The sequence below is a fragment of the Peromyscus eremicus genome, chromosome 19 (assembly GCF_949786415.1).
Source record: "Peromyscus eremicus chromosome 19, PerEre_H2_v1, whole genome shotgun sequence".
NCBI classification, from domain to species: domain Eukaryota; kingdom Metazoa; phylum Chordata; class Mammalia; order Rodentia; family Cricetidae; genus Peromyscus; species Peromyscus eremicus.
Window position 1 is genome coordinate 61,783,880 of NC_081435.1, and position 16,963 is coordinate 61,800,842.

At 48.3% G+C, this 16,963-nt stretch overlaps 1 protein-coding gene and 1 long non-coding RNA gene across 15 annotated transcripts; one reads left to right on the top strand and one right to left on the bottom strand.

Annotated features, from left to right (window-relative positions):
• The first annotated feature begins 1,603 nt into the window (after window positions 1-1,603).
• Window positions 1,604-16,686, top strand: Mbd1 (methyl-CpG binding domain protein 1). Of its 14 annotated transcripts, XR_009375262.1 has the most exons (19): window positions 1,604-1,876; window positions 2,884-3,019; window positions 6,244-6,358; window positions 6,448-6,650; window positions 6,728-6,810; window positions 7,046-7,086; window positions 7,468-7,614; window positions 7,709-7,837; window positions 8,023-8,097; window positions 8,211-8,321; window positions 8,404-8,472; window positions 9,086-9,253; window positions 9,579-9,878; window positions 9,967-10,104; window positions 10,451-10,582; window positions 10,668-10,729; window positions 12,548-13,109; window positions 14,332-14,482; window positions 15,842-16,686. XR_009375262.1 is itself a non-coding variant. In XM_059246287.1 (17 exons), the coding sequence occupies exons 2-17, from the start codon at window positions 2,910-2,912 to the stop codon at window positions 15,912-15,914; spliced, it is 1,956 nt and encodes a 651-aa protein (XP_059102270.1). In that variant the 5' UTR covers window positions 1,605-1,876; window positions 2,884-2,909; the 3' UTR covers window positions 15,915-16,686. The 14 variants fall into 14 exon arrangements, 7 of the variants coding, with proteins under 7 accessions (XP_059102270.1, XP_059102271.1, XP_059102272.1 ...); XR_009375261.1 differs by having other exon boundaries at window positions 12,548-14,482; XR_009375263.1 differs by having other exon boundaries at window positions 9,089-9,253; window positions 12,548-14,482.
• On the bottom strand, window positions 5,663-12,406 carry LOC131895782 (uncharacterized). Its single transcript, XR_009375268.1, has 2 exons — window positions 12,206-12,406; window positions 5,663-7,058 (listed from the first exon to the last, which is right to left on the bottom strand). It is a non-coding gene; the product is annotated as an uncharacterized LOC131895782 (long non-coding RNA).
• Window positions 16,687-16,963: the final 277 nt, after the last annotated feature.

The following is a 16,963-nucleotide window of genomic DNA, read 5'->3' on the forward strand; positions in this document are numbered from 1 at the left end:
ATAGGACATAAGGCCCTGGGATCTCATGGTGCATGTATTACATACGATATAAGGCCCAGGGATGACTAAGCATCTTGCCTGGCTGCTGGACAGCACATATAGGGTCATGTAGCTGGTGGGGTGGTGGTGGTGGTGGTGGTGGTGGTTAGGAATCCTAACACTTTTAAGTGTAGCTAGGGGTATTTCAGGAACAGGTCATCTAAAATAAAATTGATTAAGCAGGCGGCAGTTATTTTAGTACATTTTTGATAGGCCGAGGTTTTAGTCTTTTCTTCTTTGGACATACCTTGGTAAGTTCTGAAGTGGGGAGGTTGTAGTGTGAGACCAAAGCACCTCCATCTTAATAAGGCCTCCATTTTGTAAGCCTCTACATTCTAGGTGTAGGTTCCTGGAACCTGAAAGTACAAAGTACAGGATATCAAGTTAACCATCTGGGAGTGACTGTTTAACCGCAGAATGTCCCCACCCGCGGGCAGCCAATGAGAAATGCGGACAACTACCCGCTTCGCAGTAAGATGAAGACAAGGCTTCCGGAAACTCCCTAGAAATGAGCAAATCAGAAACGTACCCGCACGGAAATAATTCTTTGCTGTTGTAATCCTATGGTTTTTGCCTTTAAAAAACTATGTTCAATTCAGGGTGAGCACCTATTCCATCCTCCGCTGGGTCGGGTGTGCTTGCCGAGGTCCCTGACTAGGCTTGTATTACAACCGAATAAAGTCTTGCTTTTTTGCATTCTGAATGCTCGACTTGGTGGTCTCAATGGGGGTCTCGATCTGGGCACAACCAGTAGGAACTGTCCTTATTGGTCATTGCTTTGAGATACTGTGACGCGGAATCAGGCCTTGTCCATGCTCTCTCCCTTGTCCCTGCTATCAGGGGTGCTGTTTGTTGATTAACAGCCCTTTAAGAAACAGAAACTTGGACCCAGCTTGTAAAATGGAGGAAGTTTAGACCTCTTACAGTCAGCTGGCCCAAATTCAGCTAATTGGATTTGTTTGAGTCTGATGTTTCCCAGTGGTCTGCAACCCCGTAACACCATAACCCATCAGGGCCACGGAGCTGTTGGGTGAAGCACACAAATGTAGTCAGGTTAAAGCAAAACGGGTTACCTTGGTCAGTTCACCATCCCCTCCCATTGGGCCTTTGAGGGATGGGCAAGGTCTCATTTGCACCTTCATTCCCTGCTTCCGCACCATGCCCTCCCCCCTGGTTCCCAAGGAAGGAACCTGGCCAGGGTGCAGAGACCCTGGAAGTTCCCGGAAGTAGTGGGTACCAATCCTGAAGAAGGTAGTCACAGGAACAAAGGAGGGGTGTCTCCTAGGAAAGGAAGTGGACAGACACAAGCTAGGCGATCACACGCCTGCTATTTGTGGAGGAGACAAAAACTACGAGCCGGCCGAGGTGGCCAGGCCGTCCACGCCCCCTTGTGTTGGGACCCGACGGCGCCTACGCTCTCGGGACAAGCAGAGTGGGAAGGACGCAAAAGCGGGGAGCTCGGGGCGCAGGCGCACAGACCAAGGGAACCCGTGCGAGCTGCGGATGTCGTCAGCGCGCAGGCGCAGCAGATCCCGGGCAAACCGCGCGCCGCGCCCACGGAATCGGCAGTACGCAGGCGCCGGAGCCACCCCACTGAGGGCAGGCGTGTTAGGGCTGCACACAGGTGCCGTTCACGGTCGGAGCCCGAAAGGCAGCCCGTGGGTTTCCGGTTCCGGGAGTAGCCAACGGCCGCGGAGGCCACGACTAGTGCTAAGGAGGAGGCTGCGGTGGAAGAGGAAGGAGCAGAAGAGTGGACCAGGCGGGACGCGCGGGCGGGATCCTCCCCATGGGTCCACGGGCCTAGAGCGCTGCAGGCTGCGGGCCTCGTGTCAAGCTGGTGAGCCAGCCGCGGGAGTGCAAGTGGAGAGAGAGCTCAGGAGGAGGCTGGGAGGAATTGGGGCTCCCGAACGCTAGCGGGGAGACGCGCAGGGCCCTGCGGCCAGGAGGAGGAATGGCGTCTTCTGCGCTTTGAAAGAGACAACTGGGGAAACTGGGCCCAAGAGGGGAAGGGAAGGAGTGTGGTTCAGGGCGATGACAAGCCGTGTCGAGGTTCCGGGACGAGGAGGGAAGAGGAATGGAAGAGATCAGAACGTGCAGACAGGCATCAGGCGTCCAGGTTAACAGCATAGAAATGGGGACCCAAAGCTGATAGTGAGAAGCCGGGACCCGAGGCGGGACGGGAGAAATAGCAGGGTTAGAATTATGAGGGACTCGAGACCCGTGGAGGATAAAAAGGAGGAGAATGTCAGAAGAGGGACACACAGATGGTATCGTCCTGGAACACAGGCAGAAACTGAGAGGCGGGTCACTATGTGAAGGAACCAGGAAGTTTCACAGGACGATAAGAGAAATCGAGAATGGCAAAGTTAGGCGGAAGAGTAGTTAACACTGGCTGGAGGGGTGAGGGATGAGATTGGAGAGGAATTGTGGGTCAGAGTAATGAGGGAAAAGAAGTTTTGGGGAGAGCTCTTGGGTTTAAGAACGGGAGACACTGGAGGCTTGCACGCTGAGGAATGGGAAGAATGAGGGGACCCCTTGATAGATGGAGTTGGAGGTTTTCATGCACATAAATGCAGCTGAAAATACATTGGAAACTCAGGTCAAGGGAAGTTTAAATGAAGTTAAACTGAAGTAGGGGGCCGAGGAGAAGAGAAGTGGGGACCTCATACCCAGAGTAGGAGCAACTTGCCTTCTCAGACAGAATGAGTAGTCTGCACCATTGAAGTACGTGTGCAGGTCTGGGGCGAGTATTAAAGGAAATGTGACTTTTGTGGCCTGGAAACAGTTCCCCCACTTTCTAGAGCCTCAATTTCTTCCATGCTCTACCTGCTTCCAATCCTGCAGGCTTCTGTTCTTTTCCTGAAGCATCAATGGCTGAGGACTGGCAAGACTGCCCAGCCCTGGGCCCTGGCTGGAAGCGACGTGAGGCCTTTCGAAAGTCAGGGGCCTCTTGTGGACGCTCAGACATCTATTATCAGAGGTAATGGGTGGGTTGTGGACAGTGTTCAGTGGAGTGGGACCTAGTTAGTAGTTAAACGAATGGAGTTCACATTGTGCATGTAGTCGGTCCTTATTAAAAGTTTTGTGTTCTCACAGTCACCTATTCTTAATAAAGTTTTATTTGGCCAAAGTCAGTATTCACAGTGCATTTGTGATTATTCACAGACACGCATGGGGCAGCTAAAGATTTGACTTGTCTCGTGCTTGCATTCCCAATCAGTTGAACAAGAACCTTTTGTTTCCTTTTGTACTGCAAATAGGGCATTCTTTCTGTTGTCTATTTAGTGCCATAGTTTTCTTGCTAAATTTGTTGTTTAAAATGACTCCCAAATAAAGTGCTGAAGGTTTTCTAGTGTTCTGAGTGCAAGAAGACGGTCAACGTGCTTTTTCTCCTTGTCAGATAAGTTTCTTCCATGAATTGTGTGTACTATCCGCTTGAGTTACAATGTTAAGACTCAGAAATGGTGTATCGTCCCAAAAGAGAAGAGGAAACTTGCTGGGATTGTGTGAGGCCGCTCTGGGAAGAACAAAAACTAACATCTGTAGTACTTGATGAAGCGTCAGAGGAGTTGGGAAAGCAGCTAAATCTGTAGATCTGTGAACTGGTGGCCAGTAAAGCATACTGAACAGCATTGTTGTGAAGAAGGCCCAAGACCTATTAGCCAGCATTAGGAAAACGTAAACCATTTTAGCTGCTTCTGGCTGGCTTGCGTGTTTCATAAGGTGATATGGCATGAAGACCTTAAACTTGTGATACAGGTTCTGTACATCAGGTGTGTTCAGAAAAACAAAACCAAAACACTGGCAGACAAACGTAGACAGAACATCCTCTGAAGCCAGTGGCCCTTAATCATTAACCGATCATGGAGTCATTTGTAAGAAAGAATGTTACAGTGTCTTGAAGCACATACAACAAGACTGCATTGATGAGCTGCTGAAAATGTGGCGGCCGTGCTGGAACCTACTGTGTATTTCCTGTGGGAGCAGTGGTTCTTGTTCTATAAATTCAGGGTGTTTGTAGCAACTTCCTAACACATAATTACTACATATATAATGGGAATTGACTGTAAATACATCGGCCTTGAGGTTCAGAAGCATGTGTTAGAATGTATTTGTGATAGAGCTATTAACATTTCTCCACTCTTCCTGTTTATCTGAGTTGCCATTTCCCTAGAAGAATGTAATACAATTTCAGATAGTTTTCATTATGTTTATAACTTCTTTCACATATGAAATTTTATAAAAATTTCAAAACTTAAAAGTAATTGTCAAAAGATACACATTTCTCAGAGTAGTAAATTGGTTTGTTAGTTTTGTGGATGCTGGTAGGAAATGTGATACTTATGGGCCAAAGATAAAAAAAGCTTCTCACAGTAGTATCAGAACCGAAAATATTGTTTCTGACATTTCCCGGAATCCCAGTTCCCATTGGATGACGTGAAGAGGGCTAAGTAGCATATGTGCTGCACTGTCTGTTGGAAAGACAGCCTGTCTATTTGAGCATAGGTAATCAAGTGCAGTATAATAAGCATGCTGCCCTTTCCCCTGGAAGGGGACCTTTTCTAAAGTTACTTGTTTTTACAGACGACGAGAAGGTAGTTTATTTCAAGAGACACTGAATGCCTCTCACAATTCTTGCAGAAGTGAAAGACTTGGAGTGCCATCCCTCAACATTAGCTACTTATACTTTGTATTGAATGTAGTTTCACTTTCATGTTTTAAAAAATACCTCTGTTCTAAGCTTTAATGCTCATTCATTTGGTATGTAATACATAACATATTTAAGTACTGGGTACTTGTCTAATGTTCATGAAGCCATGGGTTTGATTTCCAGGACTACATAAACTAAGTGTGGTAGTACACTTCTGAAATCCTAGCACTGGCGTGGAAGAGGCAGGAGGATCAGAAGTTCTAGGTCATCTTTCTTTACATAGGAGTTTCAAAGCCCTCTAAGTTAAAATGATATCCTCATCTCAAAGCAGAACAAAACAAAATACATATTTACATGTTGCTTAATATGTGTTTTGTGTCGATTTTTACTCATATTTTCAACACTAATAGTGTTACATGTTGTAAGTATGTTTGTGTGTCTTTATTTTTATTCATTTTTGAGACAGGGTTGCTTTCTACAGAGCCTTGGCTACACTGGAACTCATTGTGTAGACCAGGCTGGCCTTAAACTCAGAGATCCATCCACCTGCCTTTGCCCCCCAAGTGCTGAGATTAAAGGCATGTGCTACCATGCCCTGCCTGTTTTATGTGTCTATATACAGTTACCAATAGTAATATAATCTGAGAAATATACAGTGAATACAGTTACACAAACTCAGGTGGCATAGTACACTACATTATACACCTAAGTCAAATATTCATATAGTCATACGTTGCTTACTAGGACTGATGTATTCTGAGAAACATGTTATTTAATGATTTTTCATGTGAAAACCATAGATTATAAAACTAGGACATGTGGTGTCATTAGACAATATTATCTTATGGGACTATTGTGTATATGCAGTTGATCATTGATGAGAGCATCATTAAATACCATATAATTGTATAAGCTATGGAATATGCTCCTATGCTGAACAAAAATCATGAGATTAAATCAAACACGAGAGAATTATGAAGTCAAAAGAAGCAGTAACCATTTAATTATATTAGGTTACCACTAGTCTAACATTGCAGTTTCACAGTACATTAATTTTTTTGTTAAGTAGGACTCTAAAATAATGATAAGAATCACTAAGTTTATAAACAAGTAATTGTAATTATTATTAACCAAGCATGTACTGTACATCAATGTGCAATACACTAGGCTTGTTTACTCTTTTATACATCACTTGTGTATATACTTTTGTATACACCACTACAGGTGCCTGAATACTGTTTTGTGTTATGACATTAACATTATTACAGTATTGTCAGATAATAGAATTTTCCCCTGCATTATAATTCTATGTGATTACCATAGAATATGTGATGTCATGGATCAAAATGAGGTTCACAGTTGTATTTATTAACATTTGTATGCATGCTGGTATTTATATTCATATTTTGTATTCCTGTTAGTTATATTGAAGGACTTGGGTGAGGCTCACAGGCTGAATCCAGACTGCTTCCTACATCTCACCGTGGGGATGTTCTGTGGGTGGCATGACATTAGCGCCATCTTGGAGCCAATTCGTTCTGGTTCATTCTCAGCCCCACAGGAGAGAAGATTCGAAGCAAAGTTGAGCTGACCCGATACCTGGGCCCTGCATGTGACCTTACCCTCTTCGACTTCAGACAAGGCATCTTGTGCTATCCAGTTCCCAAGGTACTTCACAATATCAGTATCTGTGCAGGGGCAACTGAGTCACGTGGCACCCGTGCACTGACTCACATTCTTGCTGTCTTCACCTCCAGACCCATCCCTTGCCTGCCCCCAGCAAGAAGAAAAAGAAGCCTTCTAAACCAGCCAAGGCTAAGAAACGTCAGGTTGGGCCCCAGAAGAGTGAGACCAGGAAGGAGACTCCCCGGAAGGAGCATAAGGCTGGCACCAGCGCTGCTGTTGGCTCTGGCTCTGCCACAGGCACAGGCACAGCTCCAGCCTCATTACCTGCACTTGGGTGAGTGTGGGTGTAAGGTGAGCCATGCGGGTGAGGCTTGGGATTGGGAGCACTGATCTCGGCTCTTTCCCTTGTAGGTGCTGTGAGAATTGTGGGATCCGCCTCTCATGGGATGGTATCAAAAGGCAGAGGCTGAAGGCGTTGTGCAAAGACTGCCGAGGTGAGTACGTCCCTGGGGAGTGGGAGACGGACCACATCTTAGACCCAGTGGCAGGCTAGGCTGGAGGGCGTATGGTACGTGTCAGGATAGAGGCTTTGGGCATGTATGGAATCAGCCTGTGACGCCACTCTATTGGCATAGGGAGAGTGGTGAAAGTCAGGCTGAAGGTAGGAGCTGAAGCCGTGTGTCTGTGTCTGTCCTTCATTCCCATTTCTCTCCATTCTTCTTCCACCAGCACAGAGAATCGCCTTCAACCGAGAACAGAGAATGTTTAGGGTAAGAACAACATGTCTCCTTACAGTCTACAAGGGAGCAGGATGTGATAGGACTGGTGGAGCGTTTAGGATTGATGACAGGTCTACCGGGCATGATAGGTTGGTTTTTGTTGTTGTTGTTTTTTAAATAGAGACTTGGCTGTTGGTTTGTTTGTAGATGCAGTCATGGGAATTAACGGGGTAGCAGTAGACACAGGGATGAATTTACCAGGGCACTAGGAGAAGGCATGGTAGTGGTCTTGGTGTCAGCCCGCTAGTCAGTAGTTTCGTAGCTGTAGTAAGAAGGCTAATGGGAGACGAATGAGTACAGCAGACGTTTGGAAGGGCAGTCATTGTGGAGCCCCTTCCTAGGCTCCTAATCTTACCCATCCCTTGCTGACAGAGAGTCGGCTGTGGAGAGTGTACGGCTTGCCTGGTAAAAGAAGACTGTGGGGCTTGCTCCATCTGCCGCCTGCAGCTGCCCCATGACGTGGCCTCAGAGCTCTTCTGCAAGTGTGAGCGCAGACGCTGCCTCCGGATTGTGGAGAAGGTGAGTCAGTCAGGCGAGGTGGGTCAAGGCTCTGCTCAGTCCCTGGCCTTCAAGGCCCTGACCCCATAGGTCACCACTCCGGCTCCCCCCACAGAGCCGAGGGTGTGGAGTGTGCCGGGGTTGTCAGACCCAAGAGGACTGTGGCCGTTGCCGAGTCTGCCTTCGCCCGGCCCGCCCTGGTCTCAAGCGCCAGTGGAGGTGTTTGCAGCGACGCTGCTTTTGGGTGAGTCAGGCTGCAGGGGCCACTGCTGGTGGAGCCCGGGCTGGGCCCGAGCTCGTTCTGCTGTTACATTTACCACCGATGCTGCGGTTGCTTCCTCCCGGTGTGGCTTTGCCTGCCTCATGTCTTCTTTTCTTTTCTGTCCATGCTCACCTCCTTGGTTCTGCCTACCTGCCTTTCTCTGCCAGCACTTTGCTCATCGCTTCCGTGGTCACCCTCAAGGATGTCACCAGTGCCCTCCTCAGGTTGTGGTTCCCCCTACTGTGAGTGCCTGACTGCACACTCATCCCCACCAGTCATTGCATGCTTTCTGCACTCCCTGGGGGTCCTGTGTCTACCAGGTACCACCGAGCCTCAACTGTCTCTCTGCTTCTAGGGTAAGCGTGACCGTCGTAAGGGTGCCTCGAAGGTGGCTGCCCGACATCCCTCCCGAGCCCAGCCCCTGCCTCCGCTTCCTGCATCCCAGCACCCAGAGCCCACAGAGCTGGTAAGGCCCTGGTGGGCAGGGGGAAGGCACAACCCTAAACTTCCTCGGGACCTGCCCTGACCCACCACATTTGCCTCTGCAGCACATCAGCGACCTAGCGCCCACATCACCTGCTGAGTTCATCTATTACTGTGTAGACGAGGACGAGCTAGTGAGTGGCCCCACCTTGCCTGGGTAAACCTAGACGCTCCTGATGCTTCTTTAACCCAAGGAAGCACGCGCTGTGACGGTGGTAGGGAGTGATAGTGAGTACTAGCTGGGAAAAGCAGTTGCTGTGACGGTGGTAGGGAGTGATAGTGAGTACTAGCTGGGAAAAGCAGTTGCCGGGAAAGGAGAAGGAAAGGTCAGCAGCACAGTGCTTCCTGTCAGATGAACCAGCGTCAGTGGCTGGTGCAGGACAAGCAGGCTGAATGGTGACACTCACAAGGTGCAGGTAAACACGTCAACGCAGCTGGCAGTGATGAGGACCGATGGCAGTGATGAGGACCGATGGCAGTGAGGGCCCAAGACATTGTCTTGATCGCAGGTGCTCTGATGACGCAGTAATGGAGCGGCCTCAGTCCTAGTGGTCTCGGAGGCCAGGTGGCACAGTGATCGTGGCCTATTTTGAAGTCGCAGATGCCGAGGAGAGGTGGCAGGCTGAGCCTCGTGTGTAGACAGCTCCTCCATGGGGCTCGAGGCACACCAGAAGCAGTCCTGCAGCGGGTGTTGAGGATGGCCTCTCCTAGTCTTAGTGACAGCAGCACCGTTCCCCTCCACCCCAGCAGCCCTACACGAACCACCGGCAGAACCGCAAGTGCGGGGCCTGTGCAGCCTGCCTACGGCGGATGGACTGTGGCCACTGCGACTTCTGCTGCGACAAGCCCAAATTCGGGGGCAGCAACCAGAAGCGCCAGAAGTGTCGTTGGCGCCAGTGCCTGCAGTTTGCCATGGTGGGTGGGGCAGGAAGGGTTAGGTGGATGGGCTAGATTGGGCCCAGCCCACCCCCGTGTTTGGGAGTAGTGGGCAGGCCTGGTAGATGGGTGGGTGGTGTAGTGACTGCAGTGGAGGATTAGTAGATACTGTGCTGGGGTAAGTGAGTCCAGCTGTACTGCCATTGCGAACAGGAGACTGGTTAGCAGGTTCAGTGATGAGAGCTCATGTAGGCAGCAGGTTCTGTGCCGGGTCTGACGGGAAGTTAGCAGGCACATTGAGTAGGGCAGGGTGGGTATGGTCAGACGGCACCGGGCTGACCACACCACCCAATCCTTCTCACAGAAGCGGCTGCTGCCCAGTACTGGGTCAGGGTCTGAGGAGGGAGCAGGACTGCCTCCGTGTCACCCTTGTCGAAAGAGGCCTGGTTCTTCTCGACGACTCCATCTGCGCTCTCCCTCAAAGGCCCCTTTGGCTGTGCTCACCACCCCACCAGGCCCTGCCCAGGCTTCAGCAAAGCAGCAAGCAGGTAGAGGCTTTGTGCTGTCCCCACCCGACACAGACTTTGTGTTTTTACAAGAGGGTGCCGGCAGTCCTGTGCAGGTGCCTGGCCCTGCTGCAGCTTCCTCGGAAGCCCCGTTACAGGTAAGGCTCTCCTCCCGCTGCTCCAAGCTCTACCCAGCCTTGTGCCACGGATCTGAGACCAAGGCTGCTGCCCTCCTCCCTTACGCAGGAGGCCCAGTGCTGTGCCCAGAGTTGGGGTGTAGCCATGCCCCAGGTGAAGCAGGAGAAGACGGATGCCCCAGAGGAGTGGACAGCAGGCACAGCCTTCCTGACTTCTTCTGCCCTGCAGCCTGGCTACCCTAGCAAGGTTAGCGAGGCAGTGGGTGTCCTGTGGCTGCCGTACAGGTAGTCTGTAAACAGAACTATAGTGAGCCCTGATGGTGGCACTGTGAACAGTGACGGTGTGCTGATGAGGACCGTTCTCTTGAACTACCCAGCGTGTCTAGCAGGTGCCTTACTCTCCATAGGCCGCTAAGTTTGCCTGCTGTACTACCCAGCTCACAGGAGACTGAAGATTGTTGAGGAGCTGGAAAGATTCATAGACAGAGAGGTGGCATTTAGTTAAAAAAGCAAGGTCTGTCTGCATAATGGGTTGGCTAAAAACTGCCTCAGCCTGGCCCTGTCCTAACTGCTGCCCTTCTTCATTCTTGTAGGCACTAGACTCAGACCTTCCACCCGTGAAACAAGAGCCCCCTGGCCCTGAGGAGGATAGAGAAGAAAACAGAGAAGATTATATCTCTGAATCAGCCCCAGAGGAGGAGGCAGGAGGGGTTGGCACACCAGTGGTCAGTGCTGGGGGATGTCGCCACCCTACCCTGACCTTGCCTTCTCCTCCTGTCATGCTGACCCATGATGTTAATTCTTCCCTAGATCACGGAGATTTTCAGCCTGGGTGGAACCCGTCTCCGGGATGCAGCAGCCTGGTTGCCAAGGTGTGCCCCATATAGTTAGGTGTGGGGATGGGTGGGTGCCGGCCAGGTGTGGGCCCTGAGTTTTAAACCTAGGGTCAGCAATTTGATTGGGTACAGAGGGACATAAAGGCCTGCAATCATTACAGTGCATAGCCAGTAAGGGAGTGTGTGTGTGTGTGTGTGTGTGTGTGTGTGTGTATGTGTATGCAGCACTGTAACCATTACAGTACACAACCAGTAAGGGAGTGTGTGTGTGTGTGTGTGTGTGTGTGTGTGTGTGTGTATGTGTATGCAGCACTGTAACCATTACAGTACACAACCAGTAAGGGAGTGTGTGTGTGTGTGTGTGTGTGTGTGTGTGTGTGTGTGTGTGTATGTGTATGTGTATGCAGCACTGTAACCATTACAGTGCACAACCAGTAAGGGAGTGTGTGTGTGTGTGTGTGTGTGTGTGTGTATGTGTATGTGTATGCAGCACTGTAACCATTACAGTGCACAACCAGTAAGGGAGTGTGTGTGTGTGTGTGTGTGTGTGTGTGTATGTGTATGTGTATGCAGCACTGTAACCATTACAGTGCACAACCAGTAAGGGAGTGTGTGTGTGTGTGTGTGTGTGTGTGTGTGTGTATGTGTATGCAGCACTGTAACCATTACAGTGCACAACCAGTAAGGGAGTGTGTGTGTGTGTGTGTGTGTATGTGTGTGTATGTGTATGCAGCACTGTAACCATTACAGTGCACAACCAGTAAGGGAGTGTGTGTGTGTGTGTGTGTGTGTGTGTATGTGTATGTGTATGCAGCACTGTAACCATTACAGTGCACAACCAGTAAGGGAGTGTGTGTGTGTGTGTGTGTGTGTGTGTGTGTGCGCGCGCAGCACTGTAAACTTGCTCCTGAGACCCAGCCTGTTGGTATTCCAGGGCTCTTTTCTTGGGGAAGGAACAGAAGGACTGATGCTCCACAATGAGATTTGAAAGAAAACAGATAGGGTGAGGTTGGTCCTCAACTCCCTAAGAAAATCCTTTTAAGAGTCAGACTTGATATAATACATTCTTACTCAGAAGATCACCATTTGTGGTCTTGAAGGCCTTTGAAGTCCCCACGAGCCCATTGTTGGGTGAGCTGTCTCTGATGATGGGAAGAATGTGTATCACACAGATGACATTGGACTTGCTCAAGCTGTAGAGTTGGTTAGGGGATTTGGCTTTAAGTGACTCTGTGGCTGAGTCTGTGTGTAGCTGTGTGATTTCAAGTGTATCCCCCACTTCCTAGAGTAGCCTCTGGGTAGATTCAGGCTGTGCATCCCAAATCTTTCCTATTGAGTTGACTGTTTCAGATGCTGTGTAGAACTGTCCCCATGTGTCTAGTGACAGAAGTGAGGAGAGAGGCCATTGTAGTGGGAGGACCACCCCCATGGCTAAAAAAACTCTTTAGCCAAGCACCTGGATTCCTTGGTTCCCACACACCAGTTTTAACTGCTAGAAACCTGCTAGTGTACCTTGTAGATAGCGGGTGGAGATGACTGAGACTCTCCCTGGTGTACAGCAGTTGGGGACTTCCACTCGTGATGATACTGCAGCCTGTGAGGCTTACCTCCAAGGAGATACAAGATCCCTGGTTTCCAGGAGCTTATTTATGATTTTCTGGAAGATGATATTGTTTCCTCTTAACAGAGAAGTGCTGTACTGTTTGCCTTGCTAGTCTGTAGCAGAAAGAAAAGTGAGTATAGGTGAAAAAGGAGAAATTGATGCAGATGCAAAATAGTAGAAAGTGGTTTTGTGATGCTGTTTTATACATGGCAAACCTCATTCAACAGACAGACCTGCTCCCTCTTCTCTAGGTCCAAGGACCTTAAAAATCCTGAAGCTAAAATGCAGTAGACTGGAGGCCTCTGCTGACTGTAGGCCTGAAGGTGATATTTGCAGATCGGCTTTATGAGAATCAACCCTGATCTACCAGGGGCTGGGCCATGGTTTGGTTGCAGAGCTTGTTTGTGAATGAACCCTAGGAGAAAATCCTGCAAGCACAATCGAGGAACAGGCCTGCCCAGTCCTGGAAGCTTAGCGGAAGCCAGCTGGAGAGGAAGAGAAAGAGTAGAAGGCTGGGAGAACGTCTGCTCCTCCAAGGATCTCAAGGCGATGAGAAGTTGGATGTAGGGTAGGGAGGGATACAACTGAAGCCCCGACACACAACTCAAACAAGCCATCTTCATGACTGTTTGGTGGTGGCTTCTGGAAGAGACCTGGCAGTGTGTGAACATTTTCTCAGGGAAACAGCAGTTGAAATGCTACAGAATAAAGGAGGAAAAGGCATTGTTTGGTGAGCTCCTCCTGTGGAGCCACTTCCTAAACCCTCACAGTAGTCCTTAGGAAGACAGTGAGTGACATTGTGCACTTTTGCAGGTGGGTAAACAGACTCAGAAGAGATGAATGTTCCCAGTGTCGAACAGCTAGTGGTGGTAGAGTCTAGAAATACATCAGGCTATAACAGCTTTATTCTTTAATTCACTAAACTGTTAACTGCAATCTTTTGTGCAATAATACATATTACAGTAACAGTTTTAGTAACTTTGAAAATAGCAGTGGATCACTATGAACGCTAAGATATCCTTTACACTTTGCCTCCATTGTGGTTTAGGGATTCCCAGACTGGGTGGATGGGATCACCTTCTGGTCAGAGCATTGGTTCGTTTAGAATCTAGGTTCCCTGAAGGCCCTGGATGCTGCGTAGGATCCCTGAATCCCGAAAGAGTGTTCTTCCCACTGCTGGCTGACAGTTTACTTGAGCCCAGATGGTCTCACTTTGGCCGGAGCAGTGCTTGGAACTAAAGCTGTCAGCCTGGCCCGTCTTTTCCCGGCAGCATCTTTTCTCTGATGTCTTTTGTACTTGTTTCCTGCCCTCAGCCCAAATGTTTGTTAGGAGGCTGAATGAGTTTATGCACTGAGTCCTGCCCAGGGGCCGGACTTAGCTCAGCCTTACCTCATTTTCTATCCTTAAAATGCCAAAAAGATATATAATTGGTTACTTAGCCAGCTTTACAGGGCTAGGACTGAGTGCCTCGTCATACTTTGTGTCCTGTGTGCTTCCTTTGCTTTAGCCTAGCCCCGCCCTGCTGCTCTAGGTAATTCAGATGGGGATTACTCATGTCTTATTTCCACCTCACAAGGCACAGCTCTCTGCCACCCTCTCCTCTTCCTTTGCTTTGTCTACGTCTGTCCTGGAATCATACTGCTCTTTAACCCCCAGAGCACACTACTTGTCCCTAGTATTCTAGTAATTCTGACAGTGATGTTCTAAGAGTAATGTCTTTGTTGGCATTTGACTTGTGAATGAAGATTCTGATTACTATGTATTGACTAGGGTACAATCAAAAGATCACAACCACTAGAACAAAGAATAGTGTATGTGTTTTAAGGGAATTTGGGGAGACATTTTACATTATATAATTTTGGGAGATGGTTTAATAGCCTCTAAGGCTGTCATTTGTATATAATGCTGAAACTTAAAAGTATTCAGGACAGTCAGTCAGAAAGGGAAGGTGGATGGACACGTGGGAGCCCATGAACAAGAGTTGGAATTCAAGAAGATGGCCTGGAACCCATGTCAGTGTCTCATCGTCTCCAGCTTCGATGATGTCTGTGTCCTGCAGAAGCTAGTGTCCTTCCTCAGAGTGAAGTAGCATTTGGCCTAGAACTAGAGAAGCTGAAGGAAGATCCCAGGAAAGTTGTAGCAGCTGAAGGCCTGCCTGTAGGACTTGCTGTTTCCCCATACCAAGGTGAGACAGCAGATTAATGACCACTTGTATGAACTGCAACATGCCTGGTATCCCTGCACCAACTTTCCAACAGCCTGCTGCTGCTGCTGCTGCTGCTGCTGCTGCTTCACTTTTGCTAACCACAATGTTTCTGGATTTTCTTAACTAGAAGTCTGTGGGGAAGGATTCTGGGAAGCATAGTCTAGTCAAGGTGACATGTTAGAAAGCCACCCTGCCATGATTCAGCTCCCAAAGGTCTCAGCAATCACCTGAGGATAACTGACAGAAGTGCATTGGGGAAATCGTAAAGACCATGGATTTCATGATGGTCCCAGCAAGCAAAGAAATCCTGTCAAGCTCATCCATAGCAGTCTTGCTGATCTCAGCGCTATTTGTGTTGTTCATCCAAGTATTGACAACTTGGCCCATAGTTACCACTGTACATGATACTGAGGTCTAGAAATGCAATTTTATAAAATGCATCAGTATATATTACAAGTGATACAAAGATCTCCAGTTTATTATGGACGTTGATGCTCAAAATACAGAATCTAGTATACTATGGAGAAGCCAGTCCTTGTTTGAGTTTTTTGAGATGCTCTAGAAGTTGGAAACAACTTAATTGTTTCTATTTCTAAGCTGTTCTATTTTAAAATTATTTTAAAATAATTTTCTTGTTCTGCTTATTGGTTTCTCTGTTAGTTTTTCTTGGAGGAATGTTTGATGGTGGTAACAGTGTTGACTGCTGTGGAAAATTTGGGATAGTGGGAGGCAAGATGAAAGTCAGTTCTGTCAGTTCCCTAGGCTTCAGATCGCCGTAGCTGCAGGCTGAGGCCCGGTGCTCCTCATCTACCTTGCAGTCTCAAAGTCTCCTCCAGGCCTGGACTGGTTGAGAAGACCACTGGGTAGATTTTAAAGCTGGTACCGGGCACCCTGGGGCAGAGTCTGCCAGCAGTCCCTCCTGAGGTACAGAGAAGCCGGTTCCACTCCTCAGGATGGTGGAACAGTCTGAGAGTTTCCTCACCAGGCTCATCACCTGACTGCTCTGTCCTATGAGCTCAGGATGGTGGTGTGATGTCTGCAAGCAGCTGGCTGCCTCTAAGGGTCAGCTTCCCCAGGCCTTCCCAAACTCACAAACAGGACCTCTCTGGCTACATGAATCTCCAGGGTGTGGGGCCGGCAGCCCCAATCTCTGGGGTCTTTGACAAACCCTGCCCAAGGGGTTTCCTCCTTTCTGTAGAGAAAATATGTGCTGGGGGTGAGAGGAGACCCACCCAAAGACCAGCACCTAGAGCCGCTCAGATGAAGGAGCTGCCCCTCTGGACATTGTCGGAGAACCCAGACAGCCTCTTAATTTTTTTTCTTTTTTGTTTGTTTCAGGCTACATAAACTGTTAGCAGTAAATGAAAATGAGTATTTTACTGAACTGCAGTTGAAAGAAGAAATACTGTAGGAGAGAAAAATCAATTATTATTAAGAGAAGAAAGACATTCTTTTGTGGCTGAAAAGCTGAACCCGGAATTCAGGAAATGGAATCCAAATCTAGAGATGTACCATGTAGAAAACCTGAAGTGGTTGGGTTACAAATCATTAAGCATGCTAATTTTGAAGGAAACCAACCTTAAGAGGGCATACACATGAGCTGCACTCAGACTATTAGTATCCGTCAGTGACTGACCTTGTTACTGACCCTCCCTCTTGTACTTTTCTGTTCTTATTCCCTCCACTGAAGAGCAGGGGTACCAAAGCAGCATTCATAATTGGCTCTTCATTATAACTCCATCTTACTGTTAATGGGAACTACAGCTGTGGTCCCCACGAGTGCTGGGGACAGTCTAGTTCCCTGGACTATGTTGCCCGTTTTGCCTGAGTTCCTGACTCAAGAATTGAGTAGCTGAACTTGTGATCTGCAAGTGCTGGTCCACTCTGATTCCTCCGTTCAGACTATCATGTTCAGCCCAGTAAGACTACTGCCCAACCAGTGCGTCTGACCTGCCTGCTTCCTGTGTTCACCCAAGTTAAGCCCCGTTCTCTGTTCGGTGCAGTAGGAAGATTCTCTTCACAGATATTTCTGGTTGTGTGGCTCTATATAGCACTTAAGCTCTTTGAGCCTCAATCGATTTCATTATAAAATAAAGCTGATGATACTTTCAGTTCCTTCAACCCTGTAAGATTGTTGTCAACCTCAAAGGTTGTTTCTGGAAATACTTTGCAAATTGTAAAAAAAAAAAAAAAAAAAAAAAAAAAAATCAAGCATAAGTTTGCCATGTGATTATTACCGCCATCAAGATTAACTTCAAGGTAGTAGAAAATTTAACCTTGCCACTCAGCCCACTAACCTTTCACATGCTTTTAGGTCAATTACAGGTGACTGCTAGCAAATTGGATTGTGTTTTGACCCTTCAGTTAGAGGTGTGCCCCTTCCGGTCCCATTACTCCACTACCACCACCACCCCATCCAGTGGTGGGGCATCTGGCAAGCCCCGGAGGAAGAGAAGGAGG